The 23,892-nt window shown below is 48.3% G+C and overlaps 1 protein-coding gene across 2 annotated transcripts in view; it reads right to left on the minus strand.

Moving 5' to 3' along the window:
• The window catches only part of LOC121463473 (DENN domain-containing protein 2A-like), a 96,709-nt gene that overhangs the window by 11,989 nt on the left and 60,828 nt on the right, over positions 1–23,892 (minus strand). For both annotated transcript variants that reach the window (XM_041675711.1, XM_041675710.1), the window contains 9 exons: positions 20,279–20,479; positions 17,855–17,948; positions 17,353–17,403; positions 16,272–16,459; positions 12,632–12,741; positions 11,673–11,742; positions 9,426–9,503; positions 8,603–8,743; positions 6,737–6,885 (listed from right to left, as the gene is read on the minus strand). In XM_041675711.1, coding sequence (XP_041531645.1) covers positions 6,737–6,885; positions 8,603–8,743; positions 9,426–9,503; positions 11,673–11,742; positions 12,632–12,741; positions 16,272–16,459; positions 17,353–17,403; positions 17,855–17,948; positions 20,279–20,479 — 1,082 coding nt within the window. The remainder of the gene's footprint in view (positions 1–6,736; positions 6,886–8,602; positions 8,744–9,425; positions 9,504–11,672; positions 11,743–12,631; positions 12,742–16,271; positions 16,460–17,352; positions 17,404–17,854; positions 17,949–20,278; positions 20,480–23,892) is intronic.

A 23,892-nucleotide genomic window follows, 5' to 3' on the forward strand; every position in this document is an offset into this window, starting at 1 on the left:
CCTGGAAGAGCCGCAGTATCCCCCCGCCCCCAGCTTTAGCACCCACAAACTCTGAATCTGTACAAGCTGGCACATCCACGGGCTAGAAATGGGAACTTTATCCTGAGGCCACAAAATGAATCAAGGATGTCACAGGAAGGCTTGTTAGCAGGCCTGGATGGAAGAATGACGGTGTCTCACTTGGAGGAACTATGAGATAACCCTGATAATCTGCAGGTCTCGTCTGTTTAAGGAAGTCCCGAAGGGGAAGGCTGGACAGAGGCGAAAGAGCTGGACCATGTCCCAGCCAAGTACACTCAGAGACGGGTTAGAGGACAACAGCATTTATGTATGGTTTTGTTAGCCTCTAAATTGTGCTCCAAAGGCCATCTTCCTGGTGTTCATATTACAAACAAGGGCGTTCATATTTAGTCAGAATGCACCCTTCCCCTGTTGAGACCCAGGTAGCGTTGAATTATGTACTGAATTTCTCACCCTCCTGCTCCCTAGTGTTGGACCACCACGCCTGGTTTTATTAGGAGCTGGGGATTGGAACCCAGGTTTAGAGCATGCTAGGTCAGCACCCTACCAACTAAGCTACATCTCCAGCAAACATTTCATAATTGCTCTTCAGTGCTGGGGAGTGAAGCTGGGCTGTCCCAAGTGCTGGGTAAAAGTACTCTACCGGTGTGCTGTTTTCCTCACCGTGACTTTACAATGTGCTATCATGCTATTAAAATACTTTCCTTCCATAGATTTTTGCTAAATTAGATGTATTTATTTTAGACTCTTGTCAGCCACCCCGAGAGCCTGCTGGATCCTCAAAGCGTAGTGTTTTGGGTGCTAGAGCACAAAGATAGCAGACACCGCCACTGCCTGCAGACAGGCCCAGGACAAACACTGTTGGGCGTCGATGGCTCTAGAAGCTTATGGATCTCACTGAAGCTCATGGAGACAATAAAAATGAACCAAGCAGAATAAATGAAAGAATGGATACATACAGCTACACGTGAATTTGTGTAGTTATCCATGTGAAAAACCCAAGATTTGCAAACCTCCTCCTCCTCCTCCTTAGCTATGAGATGAACCCTCAGCTCGAGATTTTTGTAGTATAAAAAGATAGACCACTGAATATTAAACACTCCGTCACCCGAAACTTTCATACAAACTTGCTTATGTGCAACCCTGGCTACAGCCCATCCTGGTCTACAGGTTTGGCTGAAGCTTTTTAAGAGTTGAAGTTAGTAAATAAAAAACAAAATGTTTATCATAAAGGAAATGAAGATGGGCATAGGGAAATATTTATCTGGGTTGTTATGGCAACAGAACAAGCCATCACAACAGCATTCTTTGCTTCCCATCTGTCCAACTTGAGCTTGGCAGAGCCTTTAGAAACACTCAATGTCCACCCTAAAGATGAAACAGAGCAAAAATGTTATTTTAAATCTGATAGGTTTTTGGCTCAACTTAAAACCCTTCTGTAACTGAGAGCGTCTGCCATCGACTCCCAGCAAGTTTCTCTCGCAGGGCTCAGACTCCACAGCAGAGGCAAGGAAATGCACCGTGGGCGGGGAGGGGGCCGAGGGCAGCTAAGGCCCACCAGGGATGTCACAGGGCCACGCCCTCGGTTTCCATGCATCCTGTTCTCATGCTCTGCTGTGGCCTCACTGAGACTGGGACACAGGAGGAGGAGAACAAGGAGCTGCTTCCGTCCACTCTCAGCCGAGCAGGACTGCGAGCCCAGTGAGCGTCAGATGAAGGCAGCAGCTGGGATGCTAATGACTTTCTTCTCGGAATCTCAGCTCTAGATACTTGCAGCCCACTCCCCAGGCCCTTGCTGGTTAAGGCCTGGACAGAGAACCTTCAGTTCCCCATGGCTACTACCCCATAAATCAAACAAACAAAAGGAATAGATCCTTCCACCAGGCCTATGAATCAGAGAGCCTGGAGGCTTGGACGTTTCTGGCCCATGGAGTCCGGTCATTTCAGATCTGAGAGAAACCTGGAGGATTCCCAGTTACATCTACCCACGGGGGCCCCTGTTGGAAGGCCACTGAGAAAGGTTCTGGAGAAAAACACTTAGCTTTTCCAGCCACAAAAGAAAGGAAGAAATCTTATTCTTTTTCAAGACAGGCTCGCGCTAGGCTGACAAGACTAACCTGAAACTCAATACCATTCCACCTTGGTCGCTTCATACTGGGATTACAGGCAGCATGCACAGGCTGGCCTACCTGACAGAGACTTTCTGCACGTCTGTGGATACACAGGGCCCAGGGTCTGTCTTGCCACCTGTCCCTCCTGTGCACTGCACCTCCTAGCTACCTCAGTATTTTCACCGTTGTTAGGCAGCCCTTCTACACCTGGCTTCCTTCAGTAAGGTGACCCAGCACCTATGTGATGTGGCAGTGGGCAGGTGAAGGCTGCACACTTCCTCAGTCCCTACAGATGTGCTCAGCATTCTTTGTCATTTATTTGTCCATTTATTCATTTATTTATTCATTCATTTATTTATTCATTCATTCATCCAGTTATTTCTGGACAGGGTTTCACTGTGTAACAGCTCTAACTGTCCTGGAACTAGCTCTTGTAGGCCAGGCTGGCTCAAACTCAGAGATCTGCCTGCCTCTGCCTCCCGAGTGCTGGGATTAAAGGCGTGCGCCACCGCCCAGCCCAATTCTTTTTCTTTCTTAATAAAAAATTCATATTTATTTACTTATTTATTTTTAAAAGACAGGGTTTCTCTGTATAGTCCTGGCTGTCATAAAACTTGCTCTGTAGACCAGGCTGACCTCCAAGTCAGAGATCCACCAGCCTCTGCTTCCTGTATGCAGAACTAAAGGCATGTGTCACCTCGTCTAGGTTAAATTTAAAAATTAATATGATATTTTCCCTGCATATATGTCTGGGCATCCTATGTGTGCCTGATCCTGTGGAGGCCAGAAGATGGGGTCACATGCAGTGACAGAGGGTTGTGAGCCTCCATGTGGGAGCTGGCAGTCTTCCTCTGGAAGAGCAAGTGCTCTTAGCCCCTGAGCCATCTTTCCAGCCTGTGTTCATTGTTCTTTTTTTCTTTACTGTTTTTGAAACAGGCTGTTATCTAGCCCAGGTTGGCCTCAAATGCCTTATGCAGCTGAGAATGAACTTCAACTTTCAACTCTCTGGCCAAGCCCTCCTACACGCAGTGATCACAATGTGTGCCCCACAGTGAGTGAGCAGCGCTGGGGACTGAAACCAGGGCTTTGTGCATGCAAGGTGAACTCCCTGCCAACTGAGCTGCACCCAGCCACTGTGTTCATTACCCCAGTTAGGTTCTCTTCTCTTCCTAGCTCGGGATCTGTGGGTCACTATTTTTATCACCCATTTAAATCTGTATGGGGTTAGTATAATATGGGTAACTAAGTCACTGGGCAAGAGGGAGCCATGTTTTGCCTACAGGGAAAACAAGACACTGGAGCCCAGAAAGTCAGAGTCTCCGGGGCTCAGTCAATCCCTGAGACCCAGGAGTAAGGGCGGACTCTGGGAAAAACTCCCAGAGTGATTGGGGAGGGATGGACCTGTGTGGAAGCTGGATAGGGACTAAAATGCAATTTAAGACAGCATGTGGCAGCCAGGCGGTGGTGGCGCACGCCTTTGATCACAGCACTTGAGAGGCAGGGGCATCTCAGTGAGTTCGAGGCCAGCTTGGCCTACAGAGCAAGTTCCAGGACAGCCAGGACTGTTATGCAGAGAAACTTTGTCTCAAAAAGCAAAAAAACAACCAAACAAAAAAAGATGTGATGCAGCTCAGCTAGGCTGACAGAGTTACTTGTTTAGCTTGCGAGAAGCCCTGGGTTCCATCCCACATAAATACACCGGGGCTTGGTGGTGTAAGCCTGTAATTCCAGCAGCTGGGAGTGGGGGCAGACAGGTCAGCTCAAAGTTACCCTTAGATATAGAGTGTTTGAAGCCAGCCTAGGACACACGAGGCAATACCTCAAAAATAAGTAACTAATAAAAATGCAATTAAGGTAGTTTATTCACACAGGCATATATGGAGTCTAGTTACTGGAAAGCCATGTTCCCGCTGCCTCCTCTTCCCCTACAAATATCCCCTCTGTGGTCCCCAACATTCCTTCCCTGCCATATGCTGTTCAGCAACTACATCTCCAAGAACAGGATGTCAGCCCCATGGAAGGTGAGGTGAGGAGAAAAACTCCAGCGGCCCTCGTAGAGAAGTAGCTGAGGCCCAGAGCCCACTCAGGAGGGGATCCATTCAAGGGGGCTGGCCAGTGTCCACTGTGTCCCCTTAGAAATCTGTCCAGGGAGAGACAGGAGGTGGCTCTCCTTCCTGGACACTTTGCTTCCTCACACTTGGACTCCATGCTGTCTAGGCAGACATCTTCTCCCCATCTCTTCTACCTTTCCCTTCGCTGTACTCTGACCAGAAAACTTATACTTGATGCTTGCTCGGCCTGCTCAGCTCCAGCCACACTCGTGATCTTAGGCATTTTCTCCAGCCTGGCCTCCCTTGGTCTAACATCTTCATGCTAGAAGGAAGTTCCCTAGGGAGTTCCCCAACTCCACTCCTGGAGGGTTCTGGGTTTATTTAGTTGGTCCCCACTTCTTGGCAAGACCTTTCTGAAATACACCCTTTCTTTTCTCCCCCAAATCCAAACCTTAAGAATCAAGGGAATGGGGGCTGTTAGGGAGTGGGGAGTGTGCCTTCCAGAACATGGAGACAGTTACCATAGAGCCGATGAAACCTGATCCTGGTCACTAAAGGGTTATTACTCATCCCTAGCTTCCTGGGCCCCAACATTGAGAACTCTGTGTCTGAATTCCCCAGTGCCCAGGAGCTTGGAGAACTGCCAGCTCTCAGCACCAGCTGCAGGCTGAAGACTGGGCCTGCTTCCTGAGCTGACAGAAGTGCCCAGGGAACACAATAATGGTGACATTTAAAGGTGAACGAGAGCTCAGATGTGAGATGGGGGCAGTCAGGGAATAGCCAAGCGGCAACAGTCCAAAGAGGAGCTGCATCAAGGTGACCAGATGGTTACGGTGGAGGACAGGGCGGGATGCTATGCTCCCCCGGCCCATGAGGCCCATGTTGAAACATGTCTTTTTCATTCTTCTGTCCCCTTTCTCCCCCCACTTTTGTTCTCCACAGCTCAGAGTTGCATTTCCCCTTCAAACCACAGACACTGATGCTTTTTTTTGTTGGTTCCTGGCATTTCTTCTTCCCAGAGGAGCTTCTCTCCTCAGGGGCCTCTGCTACTTCAGCCAGTTGGTGGCCCTAATTGTAGCCCTTTCTGGAATGGCAGCAACCAAATATGCTCCCATTCTCTTGTTTTGAAGAAAGCTGATGCTTTGGCAGAATGCTTTTTACATTGATTGTGTGTGTGAGCATGAGCATACACATTCCCCAAACTCAGAGAATGACCTGCAGGAGCAGGTTCTCTCCTAGACTATGTGGGTCCTGGAGATTGAACTCATGCTGTCTAGCTTGGTGGCAGACTCCTTTATCTGCTGAGCTCAACTCAGTGGTTTGGTTTGGTTTTTTAAATAAGGTCTTACTGTGTGGTCCATACTGCTGCCCCTGAACTCACGGAGATCCACCTGCCTCTGTCTCCAGAGGGCTGGGATTAAAGGCCTGAATTGATAAATTTTTCCTTTGCTAGAAGCCTCCACCCTCCCAATACAGGGTTTCTCTGTGGTTTTGGAGCCTGTCCTGGAACTCACTCTAGACCAGACTGGCTTCAAAATCACAGAGCTCCATCTGTTTCTGCCTCCTGAGTGCTGGATTAAATAACCAAATTCTTATTTACTTCTGGATTTTCTTCGATTTGTGATGTGGTCTTTTTGATTTAGAGAATGTGTCACTGAGCTACGAATGGGCTAGGCATGTGTGTATATGTTTGTGTATGTGTGTGTTATCTGTATGGTTTGCTTAAATAACAAACAGGGCGGGAATGCCCTGGGTAAGGTGTGTGTGTGTTATCTGTATGGCTTGGTTTAATAACAAACAAGGCCTTGGGTAAGGCGTGCGTGCGTGTGTGTGTGTGTGTGTGTGTGTGTGTGTATGCGCGCGCATGTGTGCATGTGTATGTGTTATTTGTATGGTTTGGCTTAATAACAAACAAGGAAGGGCTGCCTTGGGTAAGGTGTGTGTGTGTGTTATTTGTATGGTTTGGTTTATTAACAATAAAAACAAACAGGGAAGAGATGCCTTGGGTAAGTCTGCGCTCTTTCCCCTAATCTTGTGGTCTTTCTCTGAGCTGTCCCTTGTCCTCCCTGCCTGCTCATCTCTTCCTGACCAACCCTGTTCTCCACTCCAGGCAGTGAGCTGCCTGCCTCATGGCTCCTCAAGACATGTCGAGCATCTCCCGATGCCTCACCTCACACGGAAAGCTCCTGCTGCCTGCAGTATGTTCTTGGTCTTAACACTAGGTCAGAATCTGTGCCACCCTTTGCCATATGAACTCACTGCCCCTAACAAGCCCTCCCCACATGGTGCCATGGAACGAGACTTGAGAGGGCAGGGTCACACAGCTCTCACCTCCGTTTCCCACACATACAAGTGCCTAGTTCCCAGTGCACCACACGGAAAGCAGGCAAACACCAGAGAGGCATCTGCAGCATGCAGTCCTACCTCCCTTTACACCATGAGCGTGAAGGCCTCCAGGTCATCTTTGTTCCCCAGGAACCCAATCTCTACATCATGAGGGTCTCAGACCGGGCACCATTTACACATATTTTTAGAAGCAACAGAGGTTGGTACCTGAGTTTGTCCGCAATGAAGATGACCCTCCTTTCCAGGAGCAGGGAGGCAAAAACACTGATGAGGTGCCGGACGCTGAGGGAGGAGAACAGAGACTCAAAATCCACGTGCTCCAGCCGGGAGTCCAGGGGCCGACACAGCTCAATCACCTGCCAGGGAATGGTAGCAGCTATGAAAGTAGGATTGGTTACATAGCAGGCCTCCTGGAGACAAGGGAAATGGATGGGCGTGGTCCCTGGCCATTGAAGGAGGCTCCTCCTGGAAGAGCACATTTGTATGCCCCTTGGATGGTCCTGGGAGAAAATCCTGTCTTCTGAAGGCCTGTTACTGCTGGAAGAAAATCCCAGGCCTACGCATGTAGCTCAGGCTGGCTTCAAATTTTCTATGTAGCTTGGGCTAGCCCTCAACTATTTATTTATTTGTGTGTGTACGCACATATGTATGTAAGTGTCTGTACATGATGTGTGTATGAGGGCAGTTGCATATGTGCCAAGGCTCACACGCAGGTGGAGGTCAGAGGATGTTTTTCACAAGTCAGTTCTCCTCTCCCACCACGGGTTCCAGAGATCAAACTCAAGTCACTGACTTGATCAGTAAGTGCTTTTAAGGAAAAAAATATTTTACGTGTATTGGTGTTTTTGTCTGCATGAATGTGCACAGTGTACAGACAATGAAGTACTCACAGAGGCCATTAGGTCCTCTGGAACTAGAGGATGGTTATGAGCCACCATGTGGGTGCTGGGAATTGATCCTGGGTCCTCTGGCAGAACAACCAGCATTCTTTTTTTTTGTTTGTTTGTTTGTTTCCCCGAGACAGAGTTTCTCCATGTAACTGTCTTAGAACTTACTCTGTAGACCACGTTGGCCTCAAACTCAAGGGATCCACCTGCCTCTGCCTCCTGAGTGCTGGGATTAAAGGTGTGCGCCACCACCACCACAGGGCTCAATCACCACTCTTAACCACTGAGCCCCATTCCAGCTCTATGGCCTTGAACTCTTGACTCTCCTGCCTCTACCTTCTGAGGCTGGGGTCACAGGTGCGCACCACCCTGCACACATGCCAACCACTTGTGTGCATTTTCCTAGGTTCTAGCTGCTGCGTTTATCATCTTGATCCTCACTTGCTCACACGACCCTGGATTTATCTATCGCATGTTGCATGTGTGAGTCTCTAAGTTTCTCTGTGAAGAGCTGACTTTCGTATAGCGACGTCAGTGAACACTAGGTCCTCCTGCTACAGCACCCACTGAATACTCTCCACATGCCGGGGCTCCCTCACTCCTAACCTCCAGCTACAACCCCACAGCCAAGCTACTACACCTGTATGGGTGTGGTTCAGCTCAGTGCTGAAAAACTGGGTTGATCTGGTATATTCCCAATGCACCCTCACCTCTTCTGTGTCTAGAAGCAACTGGTTTACAGCAGAGAGCCAAGGACCAGTGTTCTGACGTTTACAGGGTCTGACCAAGTAAATGACAGGCTTTGAAGCCTAGGGTAAATATTAAGTAGCACCCAAGATGATCTTCAATGAAAGGAACAGTTCAAGTTATAAACTTAGAAAGCAATGCAGACTCAAACGTGAAGAGAGCCAGTGAACTGATGATCGACTACAGGCTTTGAAAAGAAGCCATGGAAACACAGTGCATGTCTCAAAAAACCACACGCTGTGCAGCATGGCTCTGTGGGCTGTTCCCTGAAGCCAAGCCTGGTCTGCACAGATGGGACTGAGGGTGGGGTTTACGAGCAGGGCTCGAGGAAACCACTGAGTTGGATGGCCTGCTGAAAGACTTAGCCGCTCCAGCCACAGGGACTTGGCTGGCTGGGCCACCTGTTCTCCTGACAGAGGAATCGAGTCTGACGGCTCACCTCAGTTCCCGAGCCTGGCAGGAAGTTCTTGACAATGATGGTTTTGCCCAGGGCTGGGAAAGGGGCTTCCATGACGCTCCTCATGAGGGGCTGCACCAGAGCAGGGGAAATGCCTCTTCTCTTTTCCACCTCATCCAAGATCTACGAGAGTCAGAGAGGCGGCTCAGCTCTTCTGCAGTCAGGTGGTTGCAGTGGGCCTGCCGCTGTGACTCAAGAATTCAGGGGAGGGAGGGGTGAGAACTCATGAGGAGCTGTTGACTCCTGACTCCATACAAACTGGTCCCAATACTTCTCTGTGTCCCTTTACCACGTGACTTTGTAGTTCCTACTACTCATTCACAGGGGAAACCATAGTCTCCTCTCGCTCCTCTGATATGTAACTTACTGGACTAATATAGATACATTTTTTATTCCTGGGCTTGGGGATAGAGCCAAGGGCTTTGAGTATAATAGGAACTGAGCTACAACTCTGACCCACCCACCCTTCCTCCCTTCCTTTGTCTGTTTTTTTCTATGTCTCTCCTTCAGGACACAGCTCTTAAAATCACCTTTCTTGACAGGGTCTCTCTCTTTACTCCAGGATGGCCTTGAACTAGCAATCCTCCTGCCTTAGCCTCTCCAGAGCTAGGATTATAGGAGTGAGCCACCATGGTCATTCCCTTCACTAACTTATTTCTTGAACCAATGAGAGAAACTGTTGAGAAGTGGGCAGAGAGCGAAGAAATGGTGAGAAAAAGAGTCAGAAAAAGACTAAAAGTGCTGTTTCCGGGGTCCCTCTGGGGCCAGTCCTGTTATCCCACCCTCTCTCTAGGCAAGTTCTCACCTTTGAAAAGAGGCTGAAACATCCCAGACGGCTCACAATGCAATAAACTTCAGGAAGCCTCTTCCCTTTGCCTCCAGGCTTTTTGGGAGAGAAACGTAAAGGCATCATGAGTGTCAGTGTCCGGGAAAGAAGGAAGCCCCGGGGCTCTCATGTGACGCAGGTACTCACCATCACCCAATCTTACTGGTCAGAAGTCTGTTAGAATGTGCATTTTTGCTTTAAAAATACTTATTGCATTTATTTATTTGTGTGGGCATGCACATACAAGCCGTGGCACACATGTGAGGTCAGAGACCAACTTGTAGGTCAGTTCTCTTTTCTAAGAGCAAGTCAGACACCTTGGAGCTGGAGTTACGGATGGCTGTGAGCTGCCAGGTGCATTCTGGGAACTAAATCCAGGTCTTTTGCAAAAACAACAAGCACTCCGAGCCCCCAAGCCAGCTCTCCAGTCCCTGTGGATTCCAGGGCTCAAACTCAGGACATTAGGTTTGTCTGCAAGTGCCTTTACCTCCTGAGCCATCTTGCCAGGCCTAGTTTTACTCTTTGGAAGTTCCCAAGGTCAAGGGTGCAATATGCACGGTGCTGATGTAGTCTTGGACTGTGAGGTCGGAGGCTTGTTCACCCGCTGCTTCACTGTAGTCCCCCCCCCCCCCACACACACACACCCGTTGTTTGAGAATGAACATTTATTAAAACCATGATCCCGAAGAGAAGTTATTTCTGACATCCTCTCTGGGAACTCACTTTAGACAGCTTTTCAAGGGAAAAGGACCAGTCGATCTCAAAACCTTAAAGCAACTACGGTAACACAGACGTCACTCCTTTTAGCCTCTTCAGTTGTTACCCACACTCGTGATCCACCAAGTCAGTGAGTATCAAACATCTATTGTGTTGCGCGTTAGCAGCCCCCACCCTCCCCTTTCTTGCAATGGCCAGAGATAGAAACCAGGGCCACTGCTGACCTACATCCCTACCCCTTTTAAGCACATTCCTATGCCTGGTGTCCTTGACGGTCAGAAGAGCCAACTGGATACCCTGGAGCTGGACTTATGGATGGCTGTGAGCTGCCAGGTGCTGAAAACTAAACCCAAGTTCTTTGCAAAAGCAACAAGTGCTCTAAGCCCCCAAGGCAGCTCTCCAGTCTCAGTTTCTGACTTCTTTTTAAGAAAGATTTATTATGTTCATTGGGGTTTTGTGGAATGAATGTTTGTGTTGAGGGTGCCAGATCTGCTGGAACTGGAATTACAGGCAGCTGTGAGCGGCCATGTGGGTGTTGGGAATTGAACCGAGGTCCTTCAGAAGAATACAGGGCTCTTTAACGGCTGAACCATCTCTTCAGTTCTCTTCAGTCCTGAACCTTCTTAGCCCTGTGCTCTTCTTAGTAACTATTCTGAATGTTCTCACTCAGTAATCAGGGGCTGATTAGCAATGTTTTATTAAGAAGGAAAATTGGTTTAAGGAGAGAAAGGTCTTTAATTTGATGGGGAAAAAAAGAAATCAAACATTTTCTCTCTCTTCCTTCCTCTCCCTCTCTCTCTTTTTCTGCTTTTTGGTTTTTCAAGACAGGGTTTCTCTTTGTAACAGCCCTGACTGTCCTGGAACTCTGTTCGAGTTTAAGGCTAGTCTTGAACTCACAGAGAGCTGCCTGCCTTTGATTCCCAAGTGTTAGGATCAAAGATATGGGGGCTGGAGAGATGACTCAGAGGTTAAGAGCATTGCCTGCTCTTCCAAAGGTCCTGAGTTCAATTCCCAGCAATCACATGGTGGCTCACAACCATCTGTAATGGGGTCTGGTGCCCTCTTCTGGCCTGCAGGCATACACACAGACAAAATATTGTACACATAATAAATAAATAAATAAATATTCTTTAAAAAAAAAGTCAAATGCAAAGATATGTGCCACTACGTCAGGCAATAAAGTATTTTCTTGCTTATGGAAAGAAATATATCACCTCTACCTACTAAAAAAACTTAGTGATCTTCAAATCTGTGTGTATGTGCTGTGTATGTACGTGTGTGTGTGTGAGCGCGCAGCTGTGTGATTTGAAACAAGTTGGCCTTGAACCCAAGAGCCTCCTGCTAACTTCTTTGGCACTGGGATTACAGCAGGTGTACTTTACCAGGTCTAGCCTTATCTATCTTTTCACTCCTTAGTCAACCTGCTACTCCAGCAGCACAGGCAAAACCTGAGTCTCAAGGGGTCGGCTCTCTAGGACACTCTGGCTGAGAGAAAGGCAGAGTACTAACCAGCAATCTTCGGCAATACCCGAACCTTCTGCTGCCGTCTTCTCCAGTTAAGACAAACGAGAATGTTTCACTGTGGTTGTGAAAACACAAACAGGTTACAACACATGACACAGCCAAAGGCACATCCCCACAGGAGCAGTGAAGCAGCAGTTAGCAAGGGAAAGGCTGGAGAGCCTGCTCGGAGTTCTTTGCTCTGATTGCCCGTCCTTGTGAAACTCAGGTCACCCAAGTAAACGTCAAGGAGGCAGAGTGAAAATGTGCTGAGAGGTTTTTCACCCTGAGCTGTCCCAGAATTTCGTCACCCGAGCTATGTTAGGCGTAGATCTAGTGGTATTTACCACTGTGACTGCAGAGAAGGGAGAGGAGTGTGTGTTTCTCTTCACTGATGGAAGGCGAGGGTGTGGCTCAAGAGGGAACATCGGGACTGGGCCTTTCTCAGGCCTGGTCATGGTGTGGTTCTCTCACAGAGATGTTCTTACACAGCTACCTTCAGGCTTGCCTTCAAGACTGCAGACCAGCTTCACAGGACAAAGTGTCCCTCAAAAACTCGGTGTGTGAGCCTACTGAGTTGGGCCAATGCGGACAGCTAACACCATGCATGCTCTAAACAGAAATGTGAGCAGACCCCATCGGAGCAGCAGCTAAAGAGCCACTGGAACGCTTCCCGAGCCCCGTGTGGGTGAGGACGGACAATGGGTAGCTTCCCTGACTTTTCCAAGATTAGGATTCTATTCAGGAGGCTTCTGAAACACACAGGCCTCCCTCTAGACTATGGGACGCTTCCTAAATGCCCACTAAGAAGGTGTCTCTTGTCTCGGTGAAACGTTAAAAACACACTGGGAAAATTTCTAGGCTGGTGCCCATCAGGATGGCTTAACTCCTAAGTTATGGGCTCTGCTATCTATGACCTCCTCTGCTCCTCTCAACTTAGTTGTGAGAGGGGAGTCAGAAGCTCTTACCTGGTAAACTCCTGGACGGGAGCCCAGTCCTTGGCGTCAGGAAAGCAGAACTGGGGAATTGCCTTCAGCTGGTCCTCAGCCTCCTTCATGAACTTGAATGACTTTTCTAACTGCAAAGGGAACGGCGGGAGAGGTCACAGCCTAAATCCCAACAATGGAGCAAGAGGTGAAGGCTCTGTGTCCTTCTCTGGCTATGACTACCCGCTCAGCGACTTGCTGGGGAAGGGTCTTAAGCCGCCTGTGGGCTGTTCCCCCAGACAAAGCAACTGTAGTCTAAGGGTGCAATCAGCAGACAGAAGATCACATGCTTCAGAAAGACATTCTGTTTAATATTCTGGAATACAATGCTCCTGTAAGGAAAAGTCTCCATGGCAACCCCTTCCAAGGGGCGCACGGATCTGGGAGACAGCACTGCATAGCGGCTCTTCTGACCTCCAAGTGTGGTAATACTCACAGGGACTACAGATAGCACAACCACATTACACAGTGAAACCCAGAGTCCCGCGGGGTCACCGAATGTGGAACTGGAAAGGAGCTGGACATAGTGAGGCCCACTCTCTCATCTCAGACAGAAGAAACAGGCCCTGTGATGATGGTGTCTTGTCCTGGTCACACAGCAAGTTTAGAGCGAGGAAGGAAACTGATCATGACTCCAGCGCTGTCTCCAGTGCTCAGGATAGACTCTCAGGCAGTACAAACGGGGAGGAGGAGGGCAAATTAAAGCTTGATTTAGAGGTTATCTTTACTGTCATGAAGATGTGGTCGCGCATACATGTAAGCTCAGCCGCTTAGCTACGTGGTGAGTTCACGGATGACCTGACTCTGTGAGAGGCTATGTCAAAATAAACTAAAAAACTGAAGTAACAAGTTTGTTTATTTTGTGTGTCAAATCAACAGGAATCTGTTCTCATTTTCTAGATGGCTTTTTGCTTTGTTTTTATTTTTATTATTTATTTACTTTCATGTATATGTGTATGCACCTGGATGAGTTTATGTGTACTATGTTTGTGACGGTGCCCTTGGAGGCCAGAGGGCACTGGATCCCATGTATCTGGAGTCACAGCAGTTGTGAGCCACCTGATGTGGACACTAAGAACTGAAGAGTAGCAAGCGGTCTTAGCCACCGAACAATCTCTTCAGACCCTTGTTTCGTTTTTATTTTTTTCTCTTGTTTTTATTTTTTGAGACAGGGTTTCAGTATGTAGTTCAGGCAGACTTTAAACTCACAAAGATCAGTTTATGCCTCAGTTAGAAGTGCTAGGATTATAGGTGTGAGCAACCACACCTGGCTTAATGGAATATTAGTGTGAAAAGTGGACTGCCAACCTTGAATAAGGTGACCGTTGGAATGTGAGATAAAGCCGATTATTTGAAAGCTTATAAAATGGCTGGGCATGGTGGTGCACGCCTTTAATCCCAGCACTTGAGAGGAAGAGGCAGGAGAACCTCTGTGAGTTTGAGGCCAGCCTGGTCTACATAATGAGTTCCAGGTCAGCAAGGACAAAATAGGGAGACCTTGCTCAACATGCACAAGTTCATGCAAGCACACACGCACAAATGCACACGCACATGCAAACACACACGCACAAATGCACACATGCACATACATGCAAATCACCACCACCACCAAAAAAACAAACCAAAAAAACCCAAACCAAAGCAAATAAAACAAAACCAAACAACAAAATTATCAAAAATCCAAATAAACAGGATCAAGCTGAGGCTATATAAAAGATCCTATCTCAGAACAAAAGAAGGAGGCCCAGAATGAACCAGAATGAACCAAATAAAACACACTTACATAAGAAATAGCAGGAGCAAGATACATTTCAAACAGAGAAAGATCAATTAAACAGAGTCCCTACATACTGGGGAACTAGAGAACTTCAAGAAAGATGCTTCGGAATTTGCATTAAATATGTTTTAAAATAATGTTCTTACAAGGCTGCACATGGCTCGTGACACAAAACCACCGTAACGGCTGCAGTATAAAGAGAGGAAATACAGTATGAGTTAAGACTAGAAACCAAAACATCAACGTGCTAGCTGAGGAGATCACGGGTGATTTTTTTCTTTCTATCTTTCTGAATTAGCTCCGTTTTCAACAGTGATTTTTAACTATCTCCTAATAATGAGTTCTCAGTGGGAGTCTGAGTCCAAAGCCTCCAGGCTGGAAATGGCAAGCATCTGGCACTTCTGATGGCTCGGTGATTAACTCATGACTTGATGCCCTTGTTCCTGGAACTTCAAGCAAGTGCTATCACGTGCACAGCCATGTGCTGGCACCAAGACCATCGTGCCTCGGTGCCTACTGGGGCTCTCAGTCGGGCAAGTCCCCTGCATCCAGACATCCATGCAGTGGGGTTTTCAGGAGAGTGTTCCTTAAAGGCGTGGCAGCTGACGGAAGAGGGTAGGTGTGTGCGTGTATGTGGGGAAGGCGTGTGCCCGTGGTTACCGCCGTTTATATCACTGTTCTACACGCCAAGGACCACTGTGTGGGAAAGGGCACGAGCAGGCAGACTGGCGGGGCTCAGGCCAAAAGGGTCCTGCATGAGGTGACTGCCACCCCCGAAGCCCAGCGTGAATCAAGATGAGCTCCCCTTCTTCTGAGGCTCTGGTCTCTGACTGTCATATCCTACCCCGATAGCTCCTGTGCACACACACACGGTTAGCATAGTTCTGGTTCACCTTCCGAAAGGACAGAAAACCCGTCTTAGCTATCTTTACAATCACTTGGGGCCAAGCAGAAGAGTTTGAATGTCTGAATGGGAATTCCGGTCGGACTGACTTAGACTACAGCAGACTCTGTAGTATAGACTTCAAAGCCTGAGAGTAACTCCAGTGTCACTGGGCATGTCCCTGCTCTATTAAGAGCTCTTTACTTTAGGTCCCCGATATCATCAGTGGGATAAGGCTTTCCTGACACTCACAGAAACGGTGCATTCCTAACGATGCTACTTAGGAGGAGCTGTGTGGCTAAAGGGCAAATGTTGTCACAGGCTGGGAAGGAAGAGGGCTTGGCTGGACACAGGCTGGGGAACGACAGAGAGGGCAGAGGGTCAGCACTGTGACCACAGAGGGTCTCACTTTGTGTCCTTTAAGAAGACCTTGAACCTCTGATCCTTCTTCTCCACGTCTCAAGTTTTGAGATCACAGGTGTGCACATACCTGCCCAATGTGGGACTGGGGATCAAACGCTGGGCTTTGTGCAAACTAGCGCTGTAACAACCAAGCTATGGCCCCAGTCCCTGGAAGAAGGTTTCTTTTTCCTTTTTCTTTTCTTTCCTTTTTTTTGAGACAGGGTCTCACTATGTAGCCTTGGCTATCCTGAAACTCTTTATGTAGATCACACTGACTTTAAACACACAGATTCACTTCCACCTGAGCGCTGGGCTTAAAGACTATGCCACCACACCTGGGAGTATTGTTTGTCTGTTTTGTTTTGTTTTTTTTTTGGCCTGTTTTTGATTCTTTAATCTGTCTTCCAGTACTAGTTTTTTTCATGTGGCAGATATGTCTTAGGGCTCACTTAGAAGGTTCTAGACCTCATGTCTTTCCCAGACTGCCTCACCTCCCCGCATCCAAGCTGACAGCCAGAATGTAGCAGTCCCCAGGCAGCCATGGCCCCTGCCTCCCCTACCTTCAGAGGAAACTGCTGGGTGAGTTCTGGCACATAGGCAGCCCCTGCCTGCTTCTTGTGCAAAGACACGACCACAAAGTACTCGAAGAGTTGCCTCTCCTGGTACTCGATGAGATCCCGGTCAAGCGTGGAGTAGCGAGGGGCCTGCTTCAGGCGGGACTTCACATTGACCAGGCGCTGGCTGTGGGCTGTGGAGAGAAAAAAGCCGCAGGCCTGACACATCTGTCGATGTGGAATCAATCAGTGCTTGACCAGATTATGTAATTCCTAGCTTCAGGACTTTTTCTAATCCCGAGTCTTTCCACATCTAGCAAAATTAGTAGACAAGTTTTTCTTAGAGCCTCCTGCCAAACTCGAGGAAGGGACACCCTTCACTTGCAGGCCTGCCAGCCAAGCAGGGCACAGGATCCGGGCTCAGCACTGGCCAGGCTTTGCCACTAACCCTAAAACAGAAGATCCGCAATGCTTCCCTTCCGCCTGTCTTTAGGGTGGGGACTTGTACACTTTCCCATGTGCACTTACATGTTGTTCAGTGTGTGCAAGTGACAAAATCCAGACCCTGGACTTTTAGAGCTGAGAGCTTTGTAAACATCCCATGTGACATAAACGCAGAGGCCCGCGACCTCAGGAACTCACTCCCACTTCTGGCCCAGCCAGTTCTCTGCAGTGGGAATGGGAATGTTTATTCTGGGGGTGGCCCAGATAGTGGCTGGTGTCAGAGGTAATTCAGGTGGGGCCATTAAGTGGACCAGGCTGCCTTCTCTGTTTCCCAGTGGGGTCTGGGAAATCACAGAAAGCTCACTAAAGCTTGGACCTGGGTCACTGAATGTCATGTCCCCAGAGACCAACTGCTTTACCTACTTCGTCTGGCAACCGAGGAACCAGATACCCTGAGAACTTAAGAGACTCACAGGCTCTCTCAAGTGTGGTGCCTGGCATCATCAGAGGTGTAGGAACAAGCGGTCATGCTACCGTCACAGTCTCTGCACAGGCTTGGCCTGAGCAGGCTATGCCCGTCCCTCGACAGTGGAAGGATCTGTGACTACAGCTTCCGCGTCACCTCACGCCCTGTTCTCCTCACCTTTCAGCTTCTCCTCGGTGTCGCTGTCAGACTCGCTGTTCTCGTCTGTCACTGGACCAAAAGAACAAGGGAGGAAGAGGCAGATGTAAATTCCAGAGCAAGAAACAGACCCCAAACTTCTAGGCCAGAGGGGATGTTTGGTCAACTGTGTAAACAGGCCAGTCAAATTCTGCTCAACTTAATGTGGCAGCAAACCAATCTGACTGTGGGTAAGGTGGCTCCTCTATCAGACTGGAGCTGAGCCAGGAAGGTTGCGGCCAGAGTCTGGTGACATGCAGCCCTGGCTGACACAATGGAAACCAAGGCAGAGGAAGCCAGAGCATGTGCCACTGAGCTGGCTTCTGGCCCTTTGTGCCAGAGACAAGGGCAGACAAGAAGCAGACGCTTGCTTCCTCCCCAGAGAACCAAGAAACGGCAGAAAACACTCTAGGAAGCATGTCTTCAAATTCTGGGCAGATTCCAGGAGGAGGACAGTCCAGCAGGGCGGGGCAGAGGTAGCTACCTTTTCCTGAGTTGCTCTCCGTGGACTGGGATAGCCTCTTCACCCGTTTCTTTCCTCTCCGGGACTCATAAATGGCATTGATCCGCAATACCAGCTGCCAGATACCAGAAGAAAAGCCAGTGTTAACTCTCCTCCCTGGTATGGACGGCTGCCTAAGCTGGTCCTTCTCTCCTAGGAAGATGCAGTGCAGGAAAGGGGAAGGGACACACTTCCACGCCTTACCTCACTGCCCCATGGGCAGCCAGGGCCTCAACAGTCCTGCACCCAGCTGAGACACTGGGGAGGTTGCAGGGAGGGCCACACAATTTCCTTGGTTCAGTGTCACTCAGCTCCCCCTCTGACACTCTAACACTGCCGTGTCACTGTGGCTTAAGCTATTTACTCCCAAAACAAGGGAAGGAAAAGACAGAAAAAATAATCCCCAGGCAGTGCCACTCTGGTGGGAACCATTCCGAAGAATGTCTGAACAGCCGCCAGCGACGGGAACAGCGCTGACAGTGGCTTCTGAGTCCCATTCCTGACTGCGCCAAGGGTCACATCCTGGAGCCGAAGACACCCAGCCCAAATGACTTCTCCCGTCACAGAGGCCCTGCTAGCCCCTGCTTCATGCCACAGCCTCTCCCGTGCCATGTGGGCTGCCACTGCCCATGATACTGCTTACATGAGAACAGATCGGCTTCAGACGCAAAGGCCTCTCTGCTGCTGGCCAGACAAGACTTGGGGTTTCCTAGGTGTCTCATTTCTCTGAGCTCTGAGCGGAACTACGCTGTGCCAGACCCCAGGGGCTCGAGGAGTACATGTCCACGGCATGTGTGCCTCAGATTCCCACCAAAGCCAGTTCAGCATCTCTTCCTTTTTGGGGTGCTGAGGAGTGAATCCAGGCTTTTATGGCCACTAGGCCTGTGCTCTACCACTGAGCCTAACTTTTGGCTCTGCTTTTCTTTTGGGGAGTGGGAGGGAGGCCTGGAACTCACTTTGTGACTCAGGCTGGCTTTGAATTCTTAGTGATTCTCCTGCTTCAGTCTCTTCCTGAGTGTTTGGACTATAGACTTGAGCAACAACACCTAGCTAAATACTCAATCATCCATCCATGTATCCACTTATTTTTCTGAGACAGTTTCTCTGTGTGACATCCTTGGCTGTCCTAGAACTAGCTCTGTAGACCAAGCTGGCCTCAAACTCATAGAGATCCGCCTGCTTCTACCTCCCTGGGATTAAAGGTGTGCGCTGCCACTGTCCGGCTAAATACTCTATTTTTTATTTTTACCACACTTTTTAATTTTCTGGCCCCTTCAACATCTAGGTACCAGTAGACCATTTCTTTGACCTCTCTCATCTGATATCCTTATCTATAAGATGAGGGATCATGTTATTCACAAGTCTCTTGTCTTTAACTTTCTAGGCTTCTGGGGTCAAGATTTTCAGCTGTCCTCAGATGTCCGTTACCTCTAGCTGTGTTCCTTGGGGAGTCACTCAATGGGCACCACTACTGGAAGGCACCTTCAGGAGCGCCCCTGAGGTCACACCCCACTTTTCCTTTCCACAGGGGTAACCTGGGGTGGGGGAAGGAGAGGGAAATCTACCGTGTACAGTTGAGGCAAATCAAACGCATAAAAGTGTGAAATATGGGACTAGAGAGGTCAGCAGTCAAGAGTACTGGCTACCCTTCTAAAGGATCCAGGTTCAACTCCCAGCACCCACATGGCAGCTCGTAACCAGCTGTAACTTCAGGTCTAGAGGATCCAATGCCTTCTTCTGGCCTCTGCAGACACCTGGCACGCATGAGGCAAATATTTCATGCAGGCAAAGCACCCATACACATAAAACAATAATTATTATTATTATTATTATTATTTTTGATTTTCGAGACAGGGTTTCTCCGCAGCTTTTGGTTCCTGTGCTGGAACTAGCTCTTGTAGACCAGGCTGGCCTCGAACTCACAGAGATCCGCCTGCCTCTGCCTCCCTAGTGCTGGGATTAAAGGCGTGCACCACCACCGCTCAGCTTAAAAGATTTTTTTATGTATTGAGAAGAACAGGAACAGCGTAGGTCCTAGTGTATTGAGTATTTAGCTGAATGGTGTTGGTGTCTCTTGCTTTAAATCCCAGGGAGGCAGAGGCAGGAGGATCTCTGTGAGTTCGAGGCCAGCCTGGTCTACAGAGTGAGCTCCAGGGCAGTCAGAGCTGTCACAGACACTGGCAGGGAAAGACTGTTCAGGAGGTGGGAGAGGAATGGCCAAGGGGAACAACACAGGGCAGCAATAGTAACAGAAGACGACCCACATGTCCTGGTCCGCTGGCTTCACGGTGTCCCCTTGGCCTCTTGTGATACAGAAAGCAGAGACCCTCATTTTATCCCTCCTCAACTTCCTCTGTAGAGAAGTGGGGGTGCATCCCAGACCTCAAAATCTAAAGTGTGGGTTACCCTGGGGATCTTTTTCTTCTTCCTGCCATTCTGTAGGTCTCCAAGGTTAAAGAAAGTGTCATCCGGGCTGCTAGGTGTAGAGGGGGGACTGGCTCTCACTGGGGACCCAGCTCCATCCCGACTCAGCTTCCGGGTGTCCAGCAGTTTGAAGTTTCTTCTCTCTGAATTTTGCCGGAAAAATGCAGACTTGGACAAGGATTGCTGTGTGAGAAAGGAGAGAGCCATAAGTCCAAACAAAGGGGCAGGAGATCTCAGTAGGGAGACGGAACTGAGCAGGCTGGGCTGGGAGGGAGATCTCTGCGGGGAGACAGGGGACTGAGCAGGCTGGGCTGGGTGGGAGAGCTCACTGTGGGGATGAGGAACTGAGCTGGCAGGGCTGGGTTCCCAGGGTACCTGGGGTTTGCTATGTTAACTATGCTGTGCTCCTATCTAGTTGTGGGAAACGTATATGACAAATGATGGAAATCTAATGCACCTGCCTCTGCCCTGGCTTCACAGACGAGACTTGATGATAGAGACACTGATCCTGGTAAATCACAGGACTAAACCGGCTGTGGCCCTGGGCTGGCTTGTCTAGTGTCTGCCTCACAGGAAATTTCATCCCTCTGGGCATCGGTGTCTCTCTTCATTTGTAGTACTGGCATTTGAGTCTAGTGCCTGCCGCAGACAGGCACTGGACTGCCGAGCTAGAGCCCCAGTCCAGGACTGTATTTCTTTCTTTCTTTCTTTCTTTCTTTCTTTCTTTCTTTTTTTTAATATTTATTTATTTAGCACGTATACAATATTCTGTCTGTGTGTGTGCCTGCAGGTCAGAAGAGGGCACCAGACCCCATTACAGATGGTTGTGAGCCACCATGTGGTTGCTGGGAATTGAACTCAGGACCTTTGGAAGAGCAGGCAATGCTCTTAACCTCTGAGCCATCTCTCCAGCCCCCCCCCTTTTTTTTTTTTAATATTTACAGGACTGTATTTCTAAACAAGCCTCTTTCAAATCAAAAGGTAAATAAAGAACTTGTTGAAAAGTTTACCAATCAGCAGTGGACGTAGCTCAGAGGACTTGCCTAGCCTAGCACGTGCAAGACGCCAAGTCTGCTCTCCAGTACCCCCCAAAATAAAAGTTAACTTTATTTCTAGCATTGTAGTGCATGGTTGTAATTCTAGCACTTGGGAGGACCAGATGGGCAAGCCCCTCTCTGCTCACAGCAAGTCTGAGGCTGGTCAGGGATGCAGGAGACCTGGTCTCAAAAAAAATTTACAGTTCATAACCCAGAGGAGAATCCATTTTCTGATAAATACTACAAGTTGAGGGGTACAACTCAAACCAACAAAAAACAGATAGAAGATAAGTGTTATTCTTTTTTAAAGATATAAGAGAGTTAGCTGGGCAGTGGTGGTGCACACCTTTAATCCCAACACTCAGGAGGCAGAGGCAGGTGGATCTCTGTGAGTTCGAGGCCAGTCTGGTCTACAAGAGCTAGTTCCAGGACAGGCTCCAAAGCTATGGAAAAATCCTGTCTTGAAAAACCAAAAAGAGTGTGTAGGGGAGGAAGGCAGGTCCCATGAGGGGCAGTCAGTCCCAGGAGGGGTATGGGTAGTGGTAGCTGCAGGTCACCTTGGTGGGTGAACTTGGCAGGCTGGAGACTGTGAGGTGAGAGACAGACATTATGCAGAGAGAGTTTGGGTATAGAGTTAATTTAGTGGGTTATGAAGGGAAAAGGAAGGGGGAAGGGGAGAAGGAAGAAGAAGAGAGAGAGAGAGACGGGGTGGGGACGGGGAGAGAGGGAGAGCGTGAGCAGAAGTTACCGTTTCATGAGATGGACAGAAAGAGAGAGAATAGCCTGGAGATCTGCTAGACTTGGCAGCGGGGGTGGGGGTGGGTGTTGGTTGAGAGTGGACGGGGCTTGTCTCTCTCTCTCTTTTTTGGTTTTTCGAGACAGGGTTTTTCCATAGCTTTGGAGCCTGTCTGGTAACTAGCTCTTGTAGACCAGGCTGGCCTTGAACTTACAGAGATCCACCTGCCTCTGTGTTGACTTATTTATTATTTATGTGTCTGGTCCCCAAGAAGGCCAGAAGAGGGTGTCTGATCCCCTGGAACCAGCTAGAGTCACAGGTGGCTCTGAGTCGCCGTGTGGGTCCTGGGAATCAAACCTGGGTCCTATAGAAGAGCAGCCAGTGGTCTTAACCACTGAACCATTTCTCTAGCCCCTTCATTCCTGTTTTTTTTAAATATTTATTTATTATGTATAATTTATTTATTTATTTATTTATTTATTTATTATGTATACAATATTCTGTCTGTATGCCTGAAGGCCAGAAGAGGGCGCCAGACCTCTTTACAGATGGTTGTGAGCCACCATGTGGTTGCTGGGAATTGAACTCAGGACCTTTGGAAGAGCAGGCAATGCTCTTAACTACTGAGCCATCTCTCCAGCCCCCTCATTCCTGTTTTTAAAAGACTTAATTTTCTTATTTTTGTTCCTGTCCTACCTGTTTGTTTATTGGCTTTTCTTCCTTCCTTCATTCCTTCCTTTCTTCTTCTTCTTTTTTTATTTTTATTTTTTTTTAATTTTTTCAAGACAGGGTTTCTCTGTAGCTTTGGAGCCTGTCCTGGAACTAGCTCTGTAGACCAGGCTGGCCTTGAACTCAAGACATCCACCTGTTTCTGCCTCCAAAGTGCTGGGATTAAAGATGTGTGCCATCATCACTTACTCGGCTAGTGTTTATCTTTTAATTAAGTGTGTACATACGTGTCTGTGTATGGGTTTGTATATATGAGTGTGGGAGCTTACAGAGGGCAGAAACATCATCTTCCTTTGGAGCCGGAATTACAGGCCATTGTGCACAGCCTGACATGGGTACCGGAAATCGAACTCCAGTCCTCTGCATGAGAAGTGAGTTTATCCATCACGACATCTCTCCAGCCCTCTACCTTCATCATCTTTACCTAAAGACTCTATCTCCTGGGCTGGTGAGCTGGCTCAGCAGCTGGGGGATCTGAGTTTGATCCCTGGGTCCCACACTGTAGGAGAGGACCAACTCGTGCATGCTGTTCTCACCTCCACAAGCATATACATTCTGGTGTATGTACACATCCATAGGCAAAGAAACACATGAAAAAAATTAGGAAAAAAAATAAAAGTTATCTTTTGTTAGATGTTTAATAAATACTGATTTCTATTTTTGTCTAGATTTTCTTGGTTTGTTTTCTAACATAGTTTATTCATTAATCCGTCAGTAATTTATTTCATGGTATGCTAATCTAAATCATTTCCCTCCAAACTAATTTATTCCATTTAATGAATGAGCCTTTCTTTCTCAATTAATTTACAAGCCACATCTACCCTATGTTAAGCACTCACAGAATAGGCCTGTTCTCTTCCACCAAAATTTCCCAGTCTTGCTTAGTTCCAAGTAGGACGTATTTACAACTTTAGAGCCTTTTCTTTCTCAGAATTTCCAGGAACAAAGACCCCAACTGCCCCATGGTCTGTTCTCCCATTCACCATAGATATACAAAGAGCAAGGTACTACTCAGCACAGGATGCTTCCAACAGAGGAGAGCTGACCTGCTGGGCCCAGTGTGGGCATCTTTATCACCTTGGCACAGAGAGCAG

Source organism: Microtus oregoni, unplaced genomic scaffold (assembly GCF_018167655.1).
Source record: "Microtus oregoni isolate MIOR12 unplaced genomic scaffold, Mior012 000026F_ref0000081, whole genome shotgun sequence".
In the NCBI taxonomy this organism is placed as follows: Eukaryota; Metazoa; Chordata; class Mammalia; order Rodentia; family Cricetidae; genus Microtus; species Microtus oregoni.